This window comes from Polyodon spathula, chromosome 19 (genome assembly GCF_017654505.1).
Source record: "Polyodon spathula isolate WHYD16114869_AA chromosome 19, ASM1765450v1, whole genome shotgun sequence".
Classification (NCBI taxonomy): Eukaryota; Metazoa; Chordata; class Actinopteri; order Acipenseriformes; family Polyodontidae; genus Polyodon; species Polyodon spathula.
The window spans coordinates 3,871,983-3,893,509 of NC_054552.1; the positions used below are offsets into that span (position 1 = coordinate 3,871,983).

The 21,527-nt window shown below is 39.0% G+C and overlaps 1 protein-coding gene across 1 annotated transcript in view; it reads left to right on the top strand.

Moving 5' to 3' along the window:
* LOC121294831 (low-density lipoprotein receptor-related protein 4-like) overlaps positions 1-16,851 on the top strand; it is a 36,204-nt gene extending 19,353 nt beyond the window's left edge. The window contains exons 12-38 of the mRNA XM_041218946.1: positions 385-541; positions 678-895; positions 4,239-4,415; positions 4,692-4,817; positions 5,352-5,560; positions 6,311-6,392; positions 6,586-6,691; positions 6,889-7,090; positions 7,239-7,428; positions 7,835-7,966; positions 8,589-8,729; positions 8,830-8,916; positions 9,111-9,282; positions 9,388-9,550; positions 9,962-10,187; positions 11,202-11,505; positions 11,940-12,158; positions 12,344-12,478; positions 12,944-13,052; positions 13,270-13,414; positions 13,823-13,936; positions 14,110-14,236; positions 14,402-14,472; positions 14,718-14,802; positions 15,294-15,435; positions 15,812-15,878; positions 16,780-16,851. Coding sequence (XP_041074880.1) covers positions 385-541; positions 678-895; positions 4,239-4,415; positions 4,692-4,817; positions 5,352-5,560; positions 6,311-6,392; positions 6,586-6,691; positions 6,889-7,090; positions 7,239-7,428; positions 7,835-7,966; positions 8,589-8,729; positions 8,830-8,916; positions 9,111-9,282; positions 9,388-9,550; positions 9,962-10,187; positions 11,202-11,505; positions 11,940-12,158; positions 12,344-12,478; positions 12,944-13,052; positions 13,270-13,414; positions 13,823-13,936; positions 14,110-14,236; positions 14,402-14,472; positions 14,718-14,802; positions 15,294-15,435; positions 15,812-15,853 — 3,881 coding nt within the window. The 3' untranslated portion in view covers positions 15,854-15,878; positions 16,780-16,851. The remainder of the gene's footprint in view (positions 1-384; positions 542-677; positions 896-4,238; positions 4,416-4,691; positions 4,818-5,351; positions 5,561-6,310; positions 6,393-6,585; positions 6,692-6,888; positions 7,091-7,238; positions 7,429-7,834; positions 7,967-8,588; positions 8,730-8,829; positions 8,917-9,110; positions 9,283-9,387; positions 9,551-9,961; positions 10,188-11,201; positions 11,506-11,939; positions 12,159-12,343; positions 12,479-12,943; positions 13,053-13,269; positions 13,415-13,822; positions 13,937-14,109; positions 14,237-14,401; positions 14,473-14,717; positions 14,803-15,293; positions 15,436-15,811; positions 15,879-16,779) is intronic.
* The last annotated feature ends 4,676 nt before the right edge of the window (positions 16,852-21,527 follow it).

Sequence of the window (21,527 nt, forward strand, 5' to 3'; positions counted from 1 at the left end):
GTTTTGGTCACCTTCCTATAAAAGATAACATTGAACTCGAAGGTAAAGAGAAGACACAAATTCAAATTTAGCACAGATAGTAGATAACTGAATAAATGAAAGCTGAGAGTTTTTTACAGAGAGTGTAAATAAATGCAGTTAATAGTAGAATCTAAAATGCTGGGAACATTTAAAAAAAAAAAAAAAAAGAAAATGACAAGATGATATTCTTTTAACTTTTGTCCCTCCGGTAGGGGATAATGATGGGTCGAATTGCCTTTCCTCATTCCCAAATGTGTCTTATGTTCTCATAAGCTTTCTGTTACTTATACTTATAATTATAACTCAAGATGACGTGTACTTGCACTGATGGCATCAACGGTTACCGCCACTGTGTATCCTCAGGGGGTCTGGCAATTGACTGGATCCACGACAAGCTGTACTGGACAGACTCTGGCACATCCCGCATCGAGGTCGCCAACGTGGATGGGACACACAGGAAGGTGCTCCTGTGGCAAAACATGGAGAAACCACGAGCCATAGCTCTCCACCCAATCGAAGGGTAAGCCTCCAGTTTAAAAAAATAAGAGAGACATTCTTGTTCTGAATTGCAGCATCACGCACTCTTCATGCATAGCGTTCCTTTTTGTACAACTGGCAAGTTTTTTTTTATTTGTATAACCTTTATACGTTTCTAGGAAGATCTACTGGACCGACTGGGGCAACACTCCGCGGATTGAGTACGCCAACATGGACGGCTCCAATCGCAGGATCATTGCTGACACCCACCTCTTTTGGCCAAACGGGCTCACCATCGACTACGCTGGCCACAGAATGTACTGGGTGGATGCCAAGCATCATGTGATCGAGCGAGCCAATCTGGATGGGAGCAACAGGAAAGCGGTCATCAGCCAAGGTAAGGTTTCAGCCTGGTGGCCAAGTATCAGCCTATAGTTTTTCAAATTATGTAACAACATCTTTTAAGCCTGTTTAGAATGTCATCTATTATTAAGAATGTGTTCTCTTTTTGGTTTTATCTGGTTAAATAAAGGATATTAATGTGAATCAATTCGTTAAGGGGTTAGAAAGCAAGTTCCTCCTGCTTGATAGATTTAAAACAAACAATACTGGTACAGTCAGTATAAGAAAACCTTTTTGTTTTATTTAGATGCATGGCTATCCAAAGGCATGCACATTCTTTATGATATCTATATGGATAAAACTGTAAAATACCCATGCATCCTGTTGAATATTTTCACATGAAGGAGTTTAGAGAGGATGGTTGACTTATTATGAAGTGTCTGCCTGTCGCTGTGGCCCCTCTTCGCTGACAGAACCACGTAAATAAGGCTTTGTTGCATGAGTTATGCAATGCTGTGATGTGGGTTTGGGCTGACACAATGCCGCAATCGTTCACAGGTGGGTGCCTGTTTTTGATCAAACTCGTTTCTTTGGTTTAACTCAATTGAACCGCCACTCGCCTTGTCCTAGGGGCACTGATTTGTTAGGAAGTGGAATGCTAACTGCTGAAACAAAACAGTTTCACGTTACAGAGTATAGAAATGTGCTGTTATTTTATGCGTGAGTTTTCAGGATTGTGGATTTGTTACCCACTTAGCTTTTATTTGCACTAATTCTTGGCTCCTTCAGTTGCCTGTGTACCTTAACCTGAGTTGCAGATGGGGTATTGAAAGATGGATTTATAATGATTTTTTTTTTTTTTTTAAGACAGAATGCTGATGTCTGTTAAAAAAGCCTAGTCCTTAAAGGATTTATTAGCTTTAGCTTCAAAGATTTCCCTTTTCTCCACAAGGTCACTGGTTCAGTTCCAGCTGGGATCTGTACTGCATCTCGTCACTATTGGAAATTACTTTGATATGTCCAAAACCCTTTTGTTATAAGACGGCTGTCAGCTTTACGCAACTGGTAACATCTTGAAAGGTGACACTAATTGGCACATTTCTTTGCATTCTATCAGAGGTCAAGGACAAGATTGGGATGGTTGCTTAACTACGCTATTGTCTAGGGTATTGGCCTATAAGGGGCTCAAGTGATGTGCATTGGCAAGACACAAATCAGTGGGGAAGCTGTCAATACGGAAGCACTGTGCCACAGCAGCTGTTTCAATGACTTGTCAGTGTTGCCAAAATGGCAAATATAGTGAAAAGCAAGGAACATTCGGTACACTTTGTGAAAGATGCCAGTGGTTGTATAAACTGTTGTATAGTAGACTTCAGATATATCTGTGTACATTTCAAGCGATTTCAGCTTTTTGGTAGCTTAGCTTGGTGTACTGAAGCATTATGTTACTATTCTATCACTTCATGTGAAAATGTATTTATTTATTTATTTTAAATGTAAAAGCCTACTATCTCGTTGAGCTCAAACTGTCAAGTTTAGTTTTGTACAGTACGTAGCAATTCATTCACGCATTATAAAATAAAATGTTAATGCTTTGAAAATGCCCAGGGTGTCATTTTAGATGCGTTACCCTTAACCTCACTGTTTTTATCAGTTACTTGTCAAAGAGCATAACCAAATGGAAGCCAGGTTTAAAATGATCCAGTCTGACAGATGTGTCCTGATTGGGTATTTCTGGGAGGAATGTTTTTGTCATAGTAACTGTCTCATAAGCTGTGAGGTTGCATGGTGGAAAGACTCACTTTGCTGTTGGTGATACTGCAACATATTTAGTGCTACTGGACACTTTTTCCACTGTCTTAAAGAGTAAAATTGTAGCCTTTTTTACAATGTAATAGCATTAGACTGTGAAAGGCTTGAGAGATGTAGTTAAGACTAAACATGATGGATGTTCTACAAAGAATACATATAGATAGATACTGGTGGTTTTACTGTTTTTAAGTGTTTCAGGCATATCATTGTTACTTATAAAATACTTACTTGTTAAGCTATGTATTTGGAACCATGGTACTGGAATGAAAAGTAAACATCCGCTACATCCAATCTCTTTTTCACTAATATATGTTATTATTGTAGAAATGTAATTGTGTTGGAAGTCAAAAGGTTGACAGTCACTTTATAACAAACAGACTCAAATTACATGGTGCAGTTGAGCTCTGCTGACCTTGGATTCTGGCAGCTGAAAAGGTCTGTAGTGTGCTCTTTAGTAGAAGCTACTACACATTGACAGTACACTTAAGCCCTAGAGTTTAGGGAATATGTTTAGGGAATATGACTGTAACTAGCTCTAACTAGATTATTACTTAGGTCTCGGACAAAATGATGTGAAAAGTGGGTTGAGTGGGTTTTACCCAGAACGTGTGATCCTTTGCCTTTCTCACAAACTGCAACATGACGTGGGTATTGTGTCAAAAGTAGTAGTTTAAACTGAGAAGTTTGCTACTCTTACAAATTGCTTCACGCAGTGATCCTTAAGCCTTGCTTGGGATTAGATGGTATCGCATGATGATGTGTTTCCAGCAGGCCCCACCTTAATGCAGAACTCCCACTCAATCCTACTGTTTGATTAGACAGCAGGCTGTACAGATGTGATGTGTGTTTTTAGCATGTGTCCGTGAAGGGAGCTGGAGGCCTGCCAGCCCTGCCACCCCTGCGTGGAGGGGTGCTCAGAAGTGCTGTGGAGCGGAACGCCCAGTTCTTCTTTGTAGAGGGAGTGCGCACACCTGCACCTGCAGAGTAGGGAACTTCAAGGGCCCCCTGAGTCGGAGGGGAATACTCCCTGCAGCTGCTTCTGCAGATGTTGCAGGCTGCTTGCTCGCACTATCTCCAGTGCTTCAGCTTGTAGAAGAGTGCAGCGGCATTGCGTGAGAGTGGATGTTTGGAGCAGTGAAGTGCTGCTGATGTTTGGTTAAGATCCCCTATTTTTTTTTCCTGAACCATCACCTGGAATAAGTATTGCAATCCTGCTGTAGTACCTGTACCAGATAAAAAGCTCTACTTTTGCAAAACTGATGTCAAAATGAGTTGACATAGACAAATCATTAGGTTGCAGTTAAAGACATTAAAACTATGCATGTTATTTTTAATGTATATGGTTTATGTGTATGTATATACTGTAGGAACTGGTTACAGTTCTAAGTTTATAGGAACATCCAGCTGACAATTAATGAAATAATAAAACTCATTTGCATTCAGTTTCTCTTTATCCATTAGTTGGACTCATGCTTTCCCCTATCCATTTGATAAACCAGAGTTGCTAAGTGTGATCTTCAGATGATTCTTACCAGAAAACTGGGTGACTGACTTGAAACTAAATTTGTGTTTTGGTTTATTCTTAGGGTTGCCCCATCCCTTTGCCATCACTGTCTTTGAGGACAGTCTGTACTGGACTGACTGGCACACCAAGAGCATCAACAGTGCCAACAAGTTCACAGGCAAGAACCAGGAGATCATCCGCAACAAACTCCACTTCCCCATGGACATCCACACACTGCACCCCCAGCGGCAGCCAGCAGGTACATGTGGGGAAGGAGCTGGAAGAAGAATGAGGCTTTACTGCTAGGGGTATTTTTTTAGTCCAATAATAAGATTAGAAACAAAACACACACTTCAGATTTAAAGTAATTTAAGGTTTCACAAATGTGACATTTTATGTTTCATGTTTCTTTTTTGGCATTTGCTGCCATTGAATTGCATGCATGGAAAGCCAAGGCAGTGGTTCTCTGTAATGAAATCCATGTGACAGTAGTGTTATTTTTTTTACTTTTTTTTTTTTTTTTTTTTTTTTTTAGGAGGGAGAAACCGCTGTGGAAACAACAATGGGGGTTGTAGCCACCTCTGCCTGCCCAGCAACAAAACATTCACTTGCACTTGCCCCACTGGTTTCCAGAAGATTGACAGTTTCAACTGCGCTCAAAGTGAGTGGAGCTCTGCCTATTGACTGAATGTTTAGCTTTCTGGATTCAGACATCAGTAGCTTCCCTTAAAGACAGCAAGCAAAACTTCAACATATTGCTATCTGTCTAATATAATGGCCTAAGGCAAACTTTGCCTCATTTAGGTTTTTGGCCCAGTCATAAAAAACATTAGTTCATGCCAATTGCTATAATTTATAAGACAGTTGGCACTTTTGTTCATGTACATACAACTTAATGGTAAAATTAAGCTTAAAAAAAACAAGATTTTATCAAGTGATTGGTTTGGTGAGTTTTAACTTGTATACAATGATAAAGCCCATTCAGAAGCACCTGTGTAAATCCTACTGTAATCTTAGAAATGCATATCTGTAGTATCTTTATATTTCAAGTTACCCTTGCTGTCTAGAAGTTTTCATATTTCAGTGCTGTTTTTAATGGGTGTAGTTGAATTGCAGGGTGGTTTGTGTGTTTGTGGTTTTTTTGTTGTTGTTGTAAACATAGACGAATGACAAGAGACCTTTGGCCTTTGATCAGGTCTTGACAAGTTCCTGCTTTTTGCCCGAAGGACGGACATCCGTCGGATCAGCTTCGACACAGAGGACAAGTCTGATGATGTCATCCCGCTGGCTGACGTGCGCAGCTCTGTGGCCCTGGACTGGGATTCCAAGGACGAGTACATCTACTGGAGCGACGTCACCACCGACTCTATTAACAGGGCCAAGTGGGATGGCTCCAGACAGCAGGTGAGACCTTCCCTGTAACATACCTCTTAAATCACATTTTCCCTCAAGTGTCTCTTATCTGACAGTATTCTGTTGTTTTTAGTTTATATTTGTTTTACTGTATGTGACGTTATGCAGATAAGTTTTATAAATATACAGTAAATGCCAAGGTTCTCTTCGTGTAAAATGTAGTTATCCAGAATAGAATACTGGTGTGGTGTAATCTGGAATACTTGTTGTGATACATGAGTATTGTATTGTACCATGCATATAAGAAACATTCTGCAAATGGACTTGATAAAAACCACAGCTGAATGACATCAGCTCAGCTAACATTCTTGTCTTCAGAAACTGATTGCAGCAATTTTAAATGTCATAATGAAAAGCATTTTAAGAAAGGTTGCGGGCTCCCTATATTTGTTGTGATTGTTTAAACCAGAATTAATATTGTTATTTTCTTTGACAAAGAAAATATAGTCTCTTAAGAAAAGAAAGATAAAATAAGCAATGGAAGAGTTTTGGGCAGATTATGTATATATGTTTTAAGACGGTTAACACTGAGTCATACTAATAATGTCTACTGGCATTATTAAACCACGGCTACAGATTTCTAGCTGTTAAGCTCTTTATGCATATTACCTGGTCTCAGGTGTAAAGAAAAGGGGATTTTAAAGTGATTTGTTTCAGTTAACTAGTTATTTCAGTTCTAATTGCATTTGTATTAACAAGCTCTAAAACCTTGTTTTTCATTTTTGTTTTTTTATTTGTAAGGTTGTTGTGGATACCAGTCTGGAGAGTCCAGCCGGTCTTGCTTTTGACTGGGTGACCAGCAAATTGTACTGGACAGACGCAGGTACTAAATTTTAATTTGCATTCCAGTTATGTCTGTAGAAGATGAAAATGCCCTGAAATAAGGAATATGCAGTATATAGCTCTGTCTTGTTACATTATTTCACTTTACTCACGTTGAGAAAAGTTGCTTGTTGACTTTAAGTGTTTAAAGTTGATTTAAGAGAAAGAAAGAAACCTCATATTGGTCTTCTCAGGTACAGACAGGGTTGAAGTGTCCAATGCAGACGGCAGCATGAGGACTGTGCTGATCTGGGAAAACCTGGACAGACCCAGAGACATTGTAGTGGATCCCATTGGAGGGTAGGTACCTCTTGGTCATGAGGGAAATGTATGTATTTATTACAGCACTCTAAGTTAGTAACATGGTAACATTGCAGCTGACATTTGCATACATTGAAACATTTCAAAACGAACTACTTGTGAAATCTGTCTAATATGCTGATTTCTCCTAGGTAGTGTCCCAATCATGTGCTTTAATCCATGCTGGTTTCCTTTAGGTACATGTACTGGACAGACTGGGGAGCCAGCCCCAAGATCGAGCGGGCAGGGATGGATGCCTCAAACCGCATTGTCATCATCTCCTCCAACCTGACCTGGCCCAATGGACTGGCTGTTGACTATGAGACAGAGAGGCTGTACTGGGCAGATGCTGGCATGAAAACCATAGAGTTCTCCAATTTGGATGGCACTGACAGACAGGTAAAGGAATCCTGTACTAATCCAGCCTAATCCACAAGAAGGTATGCAATTAATTAGTTGGAATGGTCTTTGTGGGGGTTCTGTTCTCTGGTTTTTCTAGGCGTGTTCGCCCTGCTAGAATGTTTCTTGCTGACTGTGTGTCTTGCAGGTGTTGATTGGAAGCCAACTGCCCCACCCTTTTGGGCTGACTGTGTATCTGGACAAAATCTACTGGACAGACTGGCAGTCCAAGAGCATCCAAAGTGCTAATAAACTGAATGGCCTGGGCCGAGTCACTCTGAGAGAGAACCTGGAGAACCTCATGGATATTCACATGTTTCACCGGCACAGGTCCCCAGGTAATCACACACACACACATCTGCGATTTGGACAGATTGTTTCAGCTTCCAGAATATATTGGGGTTTATATTGGGAATGTTAGGTTAGTTTTTGTTTTCTGTATATTTGCTGCCACCTACAGGATATCCCGGTGAATTAGGCATTTTGAAATAGAGCAACTAAAATATAAAAATGCCAGTTTAAAAAAATAAAAAAGTACAATCTTTCAAATCTTGTGCGCACGAGATACTAACCTTTTTTTAATTTGCACCATGTCCCTTTAGGGGTTCCATAGATTCCTTCCTTTTTTTTTTTATTTAATACCAAGGTTATCTGCGAAACCGCTTTGCCCAGATGAAAGCTTCTTTTTGGAAAAGGGGAAAAAACTGCAGACACTAACAATTTTTGAATGGTTGTATGTTGCAGTGCCATCAGTGTGTAAAGTGAGTAATGGAGGCTGCAGTCACCTCTGTCTGCTGGCTCCCCTGCCCAAGGGCTCCAGCTGTGCCTGCCCAACAGGAATCACCCTCCAGTCTGATGGAAAGACCTGTGCTCACGGTAAGAGGCGCCACAGGAACTGCCTGAAGTGTTGCTGGCTCAGTGAACTTTGCCCTCAGATGCACCTGCTGCTAGATGAATGCCCTTCTCTAGAGAGTGTGAATACTGCTGCTGTTGTAATGCTGTAAAAAGTCATTGATCTGTCCTTATAAAACATGCTCTGTTCAGATTAGGGTTATTTAATAGTTTAGAGTTCAAAGCTTTAAATGTTATCAAAAGATTTAGAATTTGTTGTAAGCGTTATCAGAAATGTGCTTGTGAAATATGAATGCTGTTTATGCAGTAGTAACTAGACTGTGTCTTTTTTTTTTTTGGTTTTGTTTATATAGAATCCTCTATGTTTATTAATAGTTTGTTCCATTACAATTCTGCAATGCTAATGTACACATTAGCATTGCAGAAAAATGGATGTAGTCCTGTACATTTAATATTGCAGTCATTTATTTCAAACGTTATTGAAGTACTATCTCGCTGTGGGTTACCTGTGTGATCACTAACATTCCTCCGTTTTTCGAAGTTTAAATGAGTCCAATCTTAAATTTTAAAACGTTTAGGAAATTAAATGTAACACCCCTATTTCAGATTGCATTTGCTGTACTAATATATTCTTTGTTAAATTTAGGCATGAACAGTTTCCTGATTTTTGCACGAAGGACAGACATCCGCATGGTTTCTTTGGACATCCCCTACTTTGCCGATGTTGTTCTTGCGATCAATGAATCTTTGAAAAATACCATTGCCATTGCTGTGGATCCTAAGGGAGGTAAGAGACCATTCTTTGATCAAATGACTAGAACTTTTTGACTAACATATAAAGAAAAGGGAAATTAGTGTATTTACAGTCTTTCTTTGCTACCCTACAGGGAAGGTGTACTGGTCAGACAGTACATTGAAAAAAATAAGTAGATCCAACCTGAATGGAACAGAGTATGAAGATATCATCACAACTGGTAAGACAGATTGCTTAGAAATAGTTTTTTGTTTAATTAAACGTTTTGTATGTATGTATGTATAGGTGTAGGTAGTTACAGTACATGTGTATTAGTCTAGCTAGATGAAGATGTTGTATTATTCTATATCTATGAGCAGAATATCTCCAAGATGGTTTGCAGAATCACACAGATATCTTATGGTCCTGTCTCAGGTTTAATGACGACCGATGGACTTGCAGTGGATGCTGTGGGCTGTAAGATTTACTGGACTGACACTGGGACCAACCGGATTGAAGTTGCCAATTTGGATGGCTCAATGAGAAAAGTTCTTATTTGGCAAAATCTGGACAGCCCGAGGGCCATTGCACTCTACCACGAAATGGGGTAAGAGTTGACTCTGTCTGTCATACCTCGGCCCTTTCCTCTTTAACTCCTGACAGTTTTTGACTTAAGTGTGTGTTTACTCAGGTTTTACTCTTACTCCTTCAGATATATGTTCTGGACTGACTGGGGAGAGCATGCAAAGCTGGAACGTTCCGGAATGGACGGAACAGACCGCGTGGTTCTCATCAGTAACAACCTGGGCTGGCCCAATGGACTGGCCATTGACAAAGCAGGGTCCCAGCTACTGTGGGCTGATGCTCATACTGAGGTATGTGTCAGGCTTTTACTGTATTCACAACCTTCCACCCTGGCAAGCCTATCCATCACATTGTGTTTTTAGAAGTTTTGATAGGCCGCTGAATGTGATTTGTGTAGTGTCCTAAGAGGCTCTAACAAATCCGGATATATTGTCTTTTGTAATCATCAATGAAACTTTACCGTGAAAGTAAAAAGTGAATTAAGCAATAAAGACATCAAAAACCAAGGAAATGATAGGGGGAGGAGAGCTGACATGAGTCATCTTTTTATGTTTTTGAGAAAAAAATCTAAAGTAAAAGCAGTCTGCTGTCCATTTAAAAGGGGTATATACAATTTTAAATAAGAGAGAGATAGATAATGGCTTTAAATTTCCTCCTTCAAGTTTGCTAAAGCCAACGTTTAGTTGATTTTCTTCTTGTAGCGTATTGAGGCAGCTGACCTGAACGGTGCCAACCGTCGAACTCTGGTCTCCCCAGTTCAGCACCCTTACGGACTGACCCTACTGGGCCCACACATCTACTGGACAGACTGGCAGACTCGCAGCATTCAGCGAACAGACAAGAACACAGGTGGAAGCAGCATCACTGTGCGTGGAAACCTGCCTGGCCTCATGGACATTCAGGCCGTGGACCGGAACAAGCCCCTGGGTGGGTGCGAATGCTCTCAAACCAGTCGCTGGGAGCTTCAGCTGTGAGGGTGGCGACACTGCCCTCTAATGCTAGCCAATGGGGTTGGCCAACTGCTATTTGTGTTCCCCTGTTTTGGGAAAGCATTTATAAACAGAAATGGTTCTATGAATATTGAGAATAGTTTTCCATGACAGTTCTGTGATCTGTTGCAACCTTGATTTAATTAACCAAAATAAGTGTCTTAACAAAACCATTACTTAAAACAGCTTTCAGTTTTCCATTCTAGGCATACATTAAAGTCCTGTGTTATAATCTAATAGTTTTCCATGATTAAGTAACTGTGTGTCATTGTTTTTGTTATGTTTTTTTCCAGATTTTGTTTTTTTTACAACAGTAACTACCAATATAACTAGTAGATACATTTACAGATTGCTATTACAGTTCATGTTGCTGGGAGCAAAATATTTATTTTTTTAGAAATATCCAGATATAGTTTGTTTCAGGAATCTGGTCCTGGCTTTGGATCCTGTAAGACAAGCAGGCAATTGTTTGCTGCTGTTTATGTTTGATACCACAACAAAGGGGTGCCATTGTTGGCTCAATCAACGACGCAGGAAATGAAACACTTTGTCACAATGAGCTTTCGGTGTATGCCAGGCGAAGTGCCAGCCTTCTGAGGGCTGGCCAAAACTGGCATCAAAGGACTATTCCCTTCCAGGCTTTTCTTCTGATCTGGCTCTAATCATTCAGCTTCCATTCCTATCCAGCGCTTAGATAACTCAATAGGCCATTTTTCAGACCTTGTGGCAAAAAAAAATGTATAGATTTTAGAGGAACAATCACCTGGATTGCAATGCAAGATTTAGCCAGCCCCACTTTTTAAATGCTAGCCAAGAAATCCTTCTCATGTTTTTGTGTATGTGTGCTGTTTTACTGCAGCAGTTTGCTTCCAGTTATTTTATGACAGCAGCTGGCAGAGCTTGCCGATTTGGAACGCCATGTCATTGGATATGTCTTCTATCTTCCCTACAGGCTTTAATAAGTGTGGTGTGAGAAACGGAGGCTGCAGCCATTTGTGCCTCCCCAATCCCAGCAGCCTCTCCTGCTCGTGCCCCACGGGGATCCAGCTGAAGAGCGATGGGCGGACGTGTGACGACTCCCCCGAGACATACCTGCTGTTCTCCAGCCGTGGCAGCATCCGGCGCATCTCCCTGGACACCAACGACCACACTGACGTCTACGTGCCAGTGCCCGAGCTCAACAATGTCATCTCGTTGGACTACGACAGCGTGGACGGCAAGGTCTACTACACAGACGTGTATCTTGACGTCATCAGGTACAGCCGCAGAGCTGCCTGGACTGACTTTATCCTTGGAAAACCCTGAACTGAAATAATCAGCTTTTATAACCAGTTAATAATTCAGATTTAACTAGAAATGCCAATGTGTCATTGCCAGTGCCAATTGCCAATGCCAGTTTCAGTCTTTTGAGGGAACGCTGTGCTATAAAAATCTTCAATTGTATGTGTTTTGTTCCCCACCCCATACATTTTCAAATCAATCCAGCAGGTCAAGAGCCACAGGCTTTCATAGACACAAGCACCCATACAAGAAAACATAAAAACAATACAGAATCTTCAGTATCATTAAAAATCCAAATTAATGTTAAACCCTTAGTCATGGACAAGGGCTTGATTTAAGACTAATAACGGCTTGAATCAGTGTTGTGCATACCAGCAAATGTGTGTGTCAACTGCTTGTCTAACCCCAGGCGCGCCAACCTGAATGGAAGCACCTTGGAGACTGTGATTGGCCACGGACTGAAAACGACGGATGGGCTGGCGGTGGACTGGGTGGCTCGGAATCTATACTGGACAGACACAGGCAGGAACACCATCGAGGTAGCCCGGCTGGACGGCTCCAATCGCAAAGTGCTCATTAACAACAGCCTGGACGAGCCCAGGGCCATCGCTGTGTTCCCAAGGAAGGGGTAAGAACCGCAGCTATAGTATTACAATGTGAACTATACTTTGAGGATATTGTCAGTATAATGTTCATATGGTATTCTAATTGCCCTAATTGCTAATGTAAATTATACACATAAACCAGTTAGCAAGGTAGTTTTTATTACTGTTGTTCTGGCGGCTGCTGAAGAATAGATTTTGATCCTTACAGGTATCTCTTCTGGACTGACTGGGGTCACATTGCCAAGATTGAGAGGTCACACCTGGATGGTTCTGACCGCAAGGTCCTGATCAACACTGACCTGGGCTGGCCCAACGGATTGACTCTGGACTACGACACCCGAAGGTAGGATTTGCTGTTTTCAGAAGAAGTTACAGGAGAAAATATTAGTATTGTTTTGGGTGTTGTCCCATTATGTGGCTGCAGGTGGCAGTGCTGTCTCTCAGCAAAACTGTACTTTGAAAGCAGAAAAAACAGATTAATGTTGCAATCTCGCAACTAAAAATAAAATTATAATAAAATGTTGTTTTTATTTTACCCCCCCCCCCAAAAAAATAAATAAATAAATATGCATTGTGTTACATCTAACAAAACATTTTAATTTTAAAAAGCACCATTTTGTTTTGGATTTGGATCTGATGTACACGTTTATTTTAAGGGATTTGACCGGACAACTGAAGGATTAAGGAGCCATTCTAGCAGCTGTGATTCCTTCAGTTTTATGTTGCAATTCCGGCTGCTGCCAAACTGAATTAGCTGAACATGTCTTATTGTACGGTGTGTGAGATTTATAATAACTCTCAATTGCAGGATCTACTGGGTCGATGCCCACTTAGACCGGATAGAGAGTTCTGATCTCAATGGAAAACTGCGCCAGGTCCTGGTCAGCCCTGTCTCCCATCCCTTCGCCCTCACACAGGTGCGCAAACAGCAAAAATGTGTTTTCAGTTTTTCACCATTTTCTGCTGTCATCAAATTTTACCCCCCCCTTCACAAATCACACACTACTCCCCCATTCCTTTCATCTCTGACCTTTATTTTCTTTTCCTTTTTCTTTCTTCTCTCTCTTTTTTCTTCTTTTTACTCAGCCAGAGACGGTGTCTTCAAAACTAACCTTTGTCTCCCACCTCTCACAGCAAGACAGGTGGATTTATTGGACTGACTGGCAGACAAAGTCTATTCAGCGAGTAGACAAGTACACAGGAAGGAGCAAGGAGACCATTCTTGCCAATGTTGAGGGACTCATGGACATTATTGTAGTGTCAGCACAGCGGCAGACTGGTAAGGAAAGTCTCATTTTTCCCTGAGGAACAAACTTAGGCTCGCTTTTCCACTGTGTCCATTCATTTCCAATTTCCAATAGGAGCCTTCTGTTTCTGGACCTGCACACTAATTCTGTTAATAACCAGTCCACAGTATCTGTAAACAGTCTTTTTATTTTGCTGTTCTAGTGATCATTTGCTCATACCAGCCAGTAAAACCCAAAAAGGATCTAGTTTTTTTTTCAATGAAAGCTTCACCAGCCATCTGTCCAAATGTTTCCCTGCATGTCAAAAATGTTATAACGCTTAGAAACCTAGTTTATTCTTTCTGTTTAGCGTCAACTGCATTCAGTGTAAGCTTTGTAGCCATCTCTGCAATTGTTTCGTTCAATTGTTGCTAAATATATATGTACTCTTATTTCCTTAGGTACCAACTTCTGCGGAGTTAATAACGGGGGTTGCACTCATCTTTGCTTTGCCAGAACTGCAGATTTTGTTTGTGCCTGTCCGGATGAAAGTGATGGAAAACCTTGTTCCACAAGTAAGTATATCAGTATGTCAGTGCTCCAAAAATTGAACACTGTCATTTACAGGTAAGAGTTATGGTGCACTGTTTTAGCTTTTTAATTCGTATACATTATGCTATATATTTACTGTAAGTCATGGTGAATTTTTCCATTTTCTTTTCTCATACATTCTACATTTCTCTTTCAGTTCCAGGTTATGTACCACTAGCGCCTGACAGTTCTATAACAAGTGCTACTCAGCCTGATAAATCTCACAAGAACCCTGGTGTCTCCACAGATAAACCTACACCACCAGTCCGTACACCTGCAAAAAAGTATGTTTTCAAAATTTAAAAATGAGCAATTTTTATGTGAATGTGTGTGAATGGTGGAGACAGTGCTTGGCTGCCTTCCGATCCACATCCTTTCAACGAAGACTAAAACCTGCTAAACTGTTTGTTTGTGTTGTTGTTCTGATTTTTGGTTTGTTTTACTTCTAGTTGCTCTGTACAGGATGCAGGTCTTGCAAATTGTAACACTGAGCGGAGTGGTGGTCCAGTTCCCTCCAATGGTAAGCTGGAAGGGCTGAACTGCTCTTCAACATTTATCAATATTTAAGTTAATTATGTCTATTTTTATCTGGTTACTGTACCATCTGCAATGGGAATCAATCAACTTACATGTGGTCCTCTGGAATATGAATTTCATACATTCCATGTTCTCAAGCACACTATTTTACTTGGCATTACAGATGTACGTACTGTATGGCACCTTGGCAAGCAATGTATAACCAACCATAATGTGTTTCTGTTTTAGAAAGTTTGCATATGAGTTACATCATTGGGGGAGTCCTCACCATGCTGGCCTTCCTCATTCTTATTGCTGCCTTTATCATATACAGGTAATTGTTGTCATCTAATTTTAGTTTTTTTTGTTTTTTTTTGTTTTTACAAACAATCAGTTATTTTGAATATAAAAAAAGACCTTGCCCAGAGTAAAGAAAGGGAATTCTTGTTCAAGTTACAAAGCTCATATAATGTTTATTTTACCTTTTTGGACTGGTGATAGCCTGTGCCCATCTTGGGCCACTTTATAAAGGATTAAGAGGGCCTGTTTAAGATACAATATTGTCTATTTTACCATCTGTCTGTTATTGTAAGTGCTACTGTTACGCTTGTATTAGGAACTTTACTGTATTTGTGTATGTACTTTGCTATTACATCAAATGCTTAGTCCACAAAGAGCTTTTCCAGAGCAGAATAACTTTTTTTTTTTTTACACTAACTTTTTAGCTGTTATACTTTAAAGATAGTGATTAATTTATCACACTGTGCTGTAGTTTTACAGTATTCAGTCCTGTTCAATTATATGGTCTTGGTCTCTCTCTTTCAGGCACAAAAAGTCAAAGTTTGCAGATCCAGGAGTGAGCAACCTGACTTACAGTAACCCATCATATCGCACCTCCACGCAAGAGGTGAAGATAGAAACGGTGCAAAAGCCGCCAATTTATAACCAGCTACGATATAAGAAAGAGGTAAAGCACACACATTTTTAATGCACTTCTATTCTTAATGGTTGAGAAGTAAGCCTTTGTGCCCCTTGTTTAAAATCTCTTTAAACGGTAATGTATTGACAGCACAATTCTCACCATTTGCATTCTTTTACACTGGTGACAGTATTGTATACACCATTATATTTCTAGGTGTTTCAAACATATGGATATGGAATTGAAATGTGCAGTCTAAGTTGTACAGTTTTCCTGTGCAATTCATATCAGAAACATGTCATTCACAGCAGTATAGAAGGGCCGTATGTCTTTTATGTCTTTTATGATTTCCCGAGGTTCACAGTGACGTGCTGCTGTTGTATTGTCCACAGTGACTGCTCACGCTTTCCTTTCTCCATCACAGCTCTCTGACCCTTATGAGTCCCTTTCACCTTTTCTCTTCTGACCTCTCTTCCACGTTCCTACCCCAGGTACTCCAGTGGCATGATTGAATGAGGAAAAACCCCCCTCCTCAATAGAAAGAACTAACAGACTTTTGTATATATTTAGTATAAATACTGGGAAATTTAATGCAGCTTTTCTTACTCCCCCATTGTTTTACTGCTATAGCAAATATCTTTCTTCAGCATGGAGATCCCAAAAGGTTGTGCATGAAATTACTAAAAACTCACTCTCCTGTTCCTCTGTGTTGTTTTGCTGACTTATCCTAATGAATGAGAAGTGCAACCTTGTACCAACTAATGTTCTCTGCTGTCTCACTGATGGAATGCCTGGCCCGCTATGCCTTTTTACTATACGACTCAAATAAACTAGAATTACAATTGCATTGACTTTCATTGGCAAAAGATCAACCTTTTGCGTTCTGTTAACGACTAGGAGTCCTATTCATTCATTTGTTTTTTAACAGTGTTTTGATTGGTTAAATACAGCAAGATATTCACAAAACTGTTCTAGACCATTCCTGGTTGCTTTTCCGACAGTTTCCTAAATACCAAACTTTATTTAACACATACAAAACCTTGACGAAACCGTCTTTTAAATAGCTCTCAGGTTAAAGATATGTGGGCCTCCCACATCTCTTTTTTTAATGTTATACACATTACTCTTACTTTTTTTTGGTTTTGCCATGTAGCTCAAAAGAGAGACGAAGGGGAAGCTGTACATAAAGTGGAACCCCTCTAATACACATCTAAATAGTCTTATAATTAGGGACTGTTCAAATTGTCTTCAACTTGTAATGGTCCATATGCTGAGGATGTCTGTATATCAAACTGCTTGATGTTTTGTTTTCCTGCACATTTGAGGTGGTGGATTGCCGAGTTGGTGCTGCTTCACAGTGTTGACTCCCTGTTTTGCTGTTTTAACCCTCAGACCAGCATTGACAACAGTTACACCAAGGAGAAGATCAAGATTGTGGAGGGGATCTGCCTGCTATCCAGCGACGAGCTGTACTGGGAGGACCTGAAGCAGATGAAGCCCTCGCGGGGCGGGATCCTGCGAGATCACGTCTGCATGAAGACGGACACGGTGTCCCTGCAGGCCAGCAGCAGCGGCTCACTGGACGACACAGAGACGGAGCAGCTGCTACAGGAGGAGCAGCAATCCGAGTGCAGCAGCGTCCACACCACCACGGCGACCACGCCCGAGCGACACAGCTCTCTGCCAGACACAGGCTGGGAGATCCAGCGCAAGCCCTCCACTGAGAGCGAGGTCTGATTCACCCTCCCGCCAGCAGGCCTCAGATTCCTCCTGTTTCTTTTTTTTTTTTTTTTTATTTCACCACGAACTGCATCCGGCTTCAGCTATTTTAGTCCTGCAGCTGCAGCCTCAGATAGAGACTGAGAGAACTGGGTGGGGAACTTGAAGAAAAAAAAATAAGACTGAATTAATAATATATATTATATCTGAACCTTTGTAAAAACACCTTAGTGCAAAAAAAAAACATTAGCCTGACTGCTTTCACACAGCAAAATTTACATGAAAAACTTTTTTTTGGGGGGCCCCCCCCTGGGACTCTGTAAACTATTAGGATTATACTCCTAATACGCCACTCAAATATATATTGGAAGATTTGTTATTTTATTTATAATTTTTGTATTTAATTTTATTTGGAGTGGTTTAGTAAACATACTAGGCCTCTAAACAAAAATCCAGCGAGAGACTTGGAATTAAAAAAAAAATTTAAAATTTAAAAACCAACAACAACAAAAAAAAAATAGCCCAAAGAGGCATTTTATATGTGTGTGTATGTGTGTGTTTGTGTTTGTGTTTATGTGTGGGTATGTATGTCAGTGCCAAAAGAACTTGACTTTTATATCCAGTCAAGGTCCACTCCCTTTGGTTTGCATTTCTCTGTAGTTTCCACAAAGGACATCAGCTGAATAGCACAGATACTGCCTCATCCGGACGGTACATGTTCCTGCTGGTTAGATGGCCGATAGATGTTGCAGAATCAGCCAAAGAGTACATCAATAAATAATTTAAATAAATAATATTTGGTGCAAGAAATCAGCCCACATGTGAAGGGGGTGGTTTGATAAAGGCCCGTCTTCACTGTCAAGACATTCCGTGTGCATAATTTCATTAACATTTAAAGAGAAATTCTTAGCAACTTGATCTTTCCTTTTGAGGAAAACACCAACATCTGTTACATGTTTTATGTGGCATTCTATTCAAAATGATCAAAAAGAATATTGCTGACGTTCTTTGTTTTATATGGTTCAACAATGTTGTTATCTGTATCCAGCCTTTGGTGTAGACTGTATGCATCACAAAATATATTGCGCCTGAATGCCTGGATATTACCATAGTAACAACTTTCTTGGGCAACCAGGTAAAATTATTTATAACGTGTTGTCTCTGTGGTACAAATGAGATGTGTGTATGAAGTGTTTAAAAAAAATCAAACCCGAAAGAACAATCCCAAATGGTGATTAACCCAAAATATAAAGCGTTTTTTGTTTTCTGAATCTGTAGATACTGTTGGAAATGTCATACTGCGACTTAATTTATATAAATTTATGAAAATGGTATTTTGAAAAGCTGTTTTCAACTGCCAGCGCTCTATTGACAAAACAAAGACATGTGTGACTTTGATGTTTTAAAAAATTGCTTGTGATTTAAAACACAAAGAAAACACCATTTAAAATATTTTCAAAACTGAAATATCACTAACAGAAGCATTCATTTCTACATTGAGGTTGACAAATGTTCTACTTAAGGATCTTGTTAGACAGTGGAAATATTTATTTTATTACAATGCTTGTGGAGACTTGTTCAAACAGTATATCTACATCTGTATGTATTCTTTAAAGTCATAGTTTTTTGTATTCAAAACACAGTATACTAAATAATTTGGCTCAAGTTTTCTAAATGAGTTGGCCTGGTGGGCCATGAAAAAGCAGTATAAAAAATATTTTAGTCTCAGGTACAACTACAGAGAGAACCATTATTTAAAGAGCAGATAAACTTCATTGAATGGACTGGAATAAAAACAATAACACAAGCTGCTTATCCAGACTTGTTACTGTACTTGATGGGTGACTTCAATGAATATAGAACAGCCTCTATTTATCTTTAACTTCATAAACACTAATGCAACTTTTAAAATAAGGTAGACAAATGTTTTTGTTAGTTACCAATACATTGATGAAATCACTAGCCAAAACATTTGTCTACTTGGATTTAATTTTGTATTTGGTATGTACTGGGGTTATCCTAAGTAGTTAATAACTGACTGTTATCTTTTTTTTTTTTTTTTGATTTGCACCTTTTATTGGTAGCTAATTAACGGAATAACAATAAAATTTCTTATCACTATCAGGCAGCATGCTGGTTAATATTCTATTCTGTGATGGCTCAAAAAATGTGCCCTACTTTTTATAATTCAGATTAAGCATTACTAACAGACGAACTGTACAGAATTGAGATAAGACGTGTGTATTTGTTGAAAATATATATCTGTAAGCACTGATTTATTGTATAAAGAAATCTGTTTTTTGTACTAAGCTATTTTTTCCCCTGTTGTTTTGAATTTATTAACTTTACTCACTGGAATATAATGATTGCTGGCTTTCTTTAACTACCGTGTCTATTCAGAACATTATAAATGTTAGGGATGTGCCAGTTCTTTAATGCAGAGTGTTCTTTTGATATTACCAATGATGGCTTCTAGTCAATTATAACTGTTGTAAAGTGAACTAAAAATGTATATATCATTTATTTATAATTTTGCATTTTGTTTTTCTTATAAATAACATTTCACCTCTCCATGCAGGAGGAGTAATTTTTTATGCCTTTTTTTTTTTTTTTTTTATCTCAGCAAGGGTGGCATCATGCATGAATGTAAAGATCTGTGTATAAATATAAGGATACCGGGGAAAGTATTCTTGTGACCAAATACAATTTCATTCCCTACTTCAACTACTAGGTTTAAAATTATATATTCTTCCCTGCATAGCCTACTGGACTAAATTTTAACAACGTAAGGTTCCAATTAAGTCTATCAGAAGGACCGACACAAAATAATATATATATATATATATATCTATATATATATATAGTATATATATATATATATATATATATATATAATATAGGAGCTCTCTCTCACCTTCCAGCCTTCCAGGAAGTGGTGCCTGTATAAGTAATAAATAAAAGTGAAATCTACCCGTTGCAAGTCAGTTTCAGGCCTGATCTAAGACAGTAGCTCTCTAGAGGCTTGATAGATGGTGGTTGGTTGGTGGTTGCCAGAGCCTGTCACATGTTCTAGTTTATTGAATGGGGTAATTAAATGATTTTAAAGGAATGTGTACACCTGCAAGACATACAAGATCAGCACTGGTTTAAAAACAAAGAACAAGTATGAACCAATCATCTGTCCTCTGTCAGTTACATATGGAGTTATATAAGTAAATGTCTTCTAGAGCTGTATGTAAAGGAATAATTCATATTGTCTCCATGTTCATAATAATTTATTTAACGTGTAGTGTCCTATTCTGTGTGTCCCTTACTTTGATCTCTATTTAACATGGCCAATAAAGATGTTTTTTTTATTTTATTTAATTTTTTTTTTAGTTAGTACACTTGGTAAATGATCTATAAATGCTAAATGCTAAAAGAAACTTTGTAAATCCAATGACAGATGTTTCAACATAAGAATGATTCAGCAACACCCAAAAAAGGATATTAAATAGGTAAGAAATAAATATTTTGAAAGCGTATAAGATATAAAGTATCACTTGAAGTTAATCTTTAAGTGTATCACTTGGAATGTATGTTTTTTTTTTTTTTTTTTTTTTTTTTTTTTTAAACTCTATTAATGCTTGCTTTCTGACTTGCCACAGAAGATTTCTATATGCTTTCCTGGGACACTAAAAGATCACAATTTTGAATGTAATACTTCCACATCCATGTAGATTAGTACAGCCATATCTCAATGCCAGCACTGTAAATTGAGCACAAGTTAGATAAATCAGAATACAATATTACTGCAATAGACACACACTATGAATTGGTTGTCAATACTATAGTAATAATATTATCAATGTTACCTGTTAGATGAATATAGGATTTCTTAAGAGTTTTGAATCCAAGCAGGTGAGTATGTTGTCACATACTCAAAAGGACACCTTTCTGTAGGTTCTCTGCTACAGTTCATTAAACACAGGGGGCTGCTGTCACATTGCAGGCCTTAAAATAGCTTTGTTCTCGTTCTAGATTGTAGTTTGAAGACCCAGCTGAATGCTGATTCATAAGCTACATGTCTTTGTATATGTGTTTCTGTATTTATATTACTCAGCCAAGAAAAACAAGAATGACCGAGTCCAGTAAGTATATGTTTCCATAGAAACAAAAATCAACTAACGTTAGGCCCGCCTTTGGAATGTTTTTAACAACCTGAAAGAGTATAGAGAATACCTGCATCTATTTTACAAGACAAGTACCCAGGTTTTACTGGGAAGAAACTATAACGGTTAAGGTCTTTGTTTGTTTTTTTGACTTCTCCAGAACTTTTCCCAGTTTACTAATGTGATATTAACTGGAGGAATTAGATCAGTTCTGCTTAATATTAAGGTATTGTACCTGTACTAGTAAGACTGCTAATACTAATAATTTAC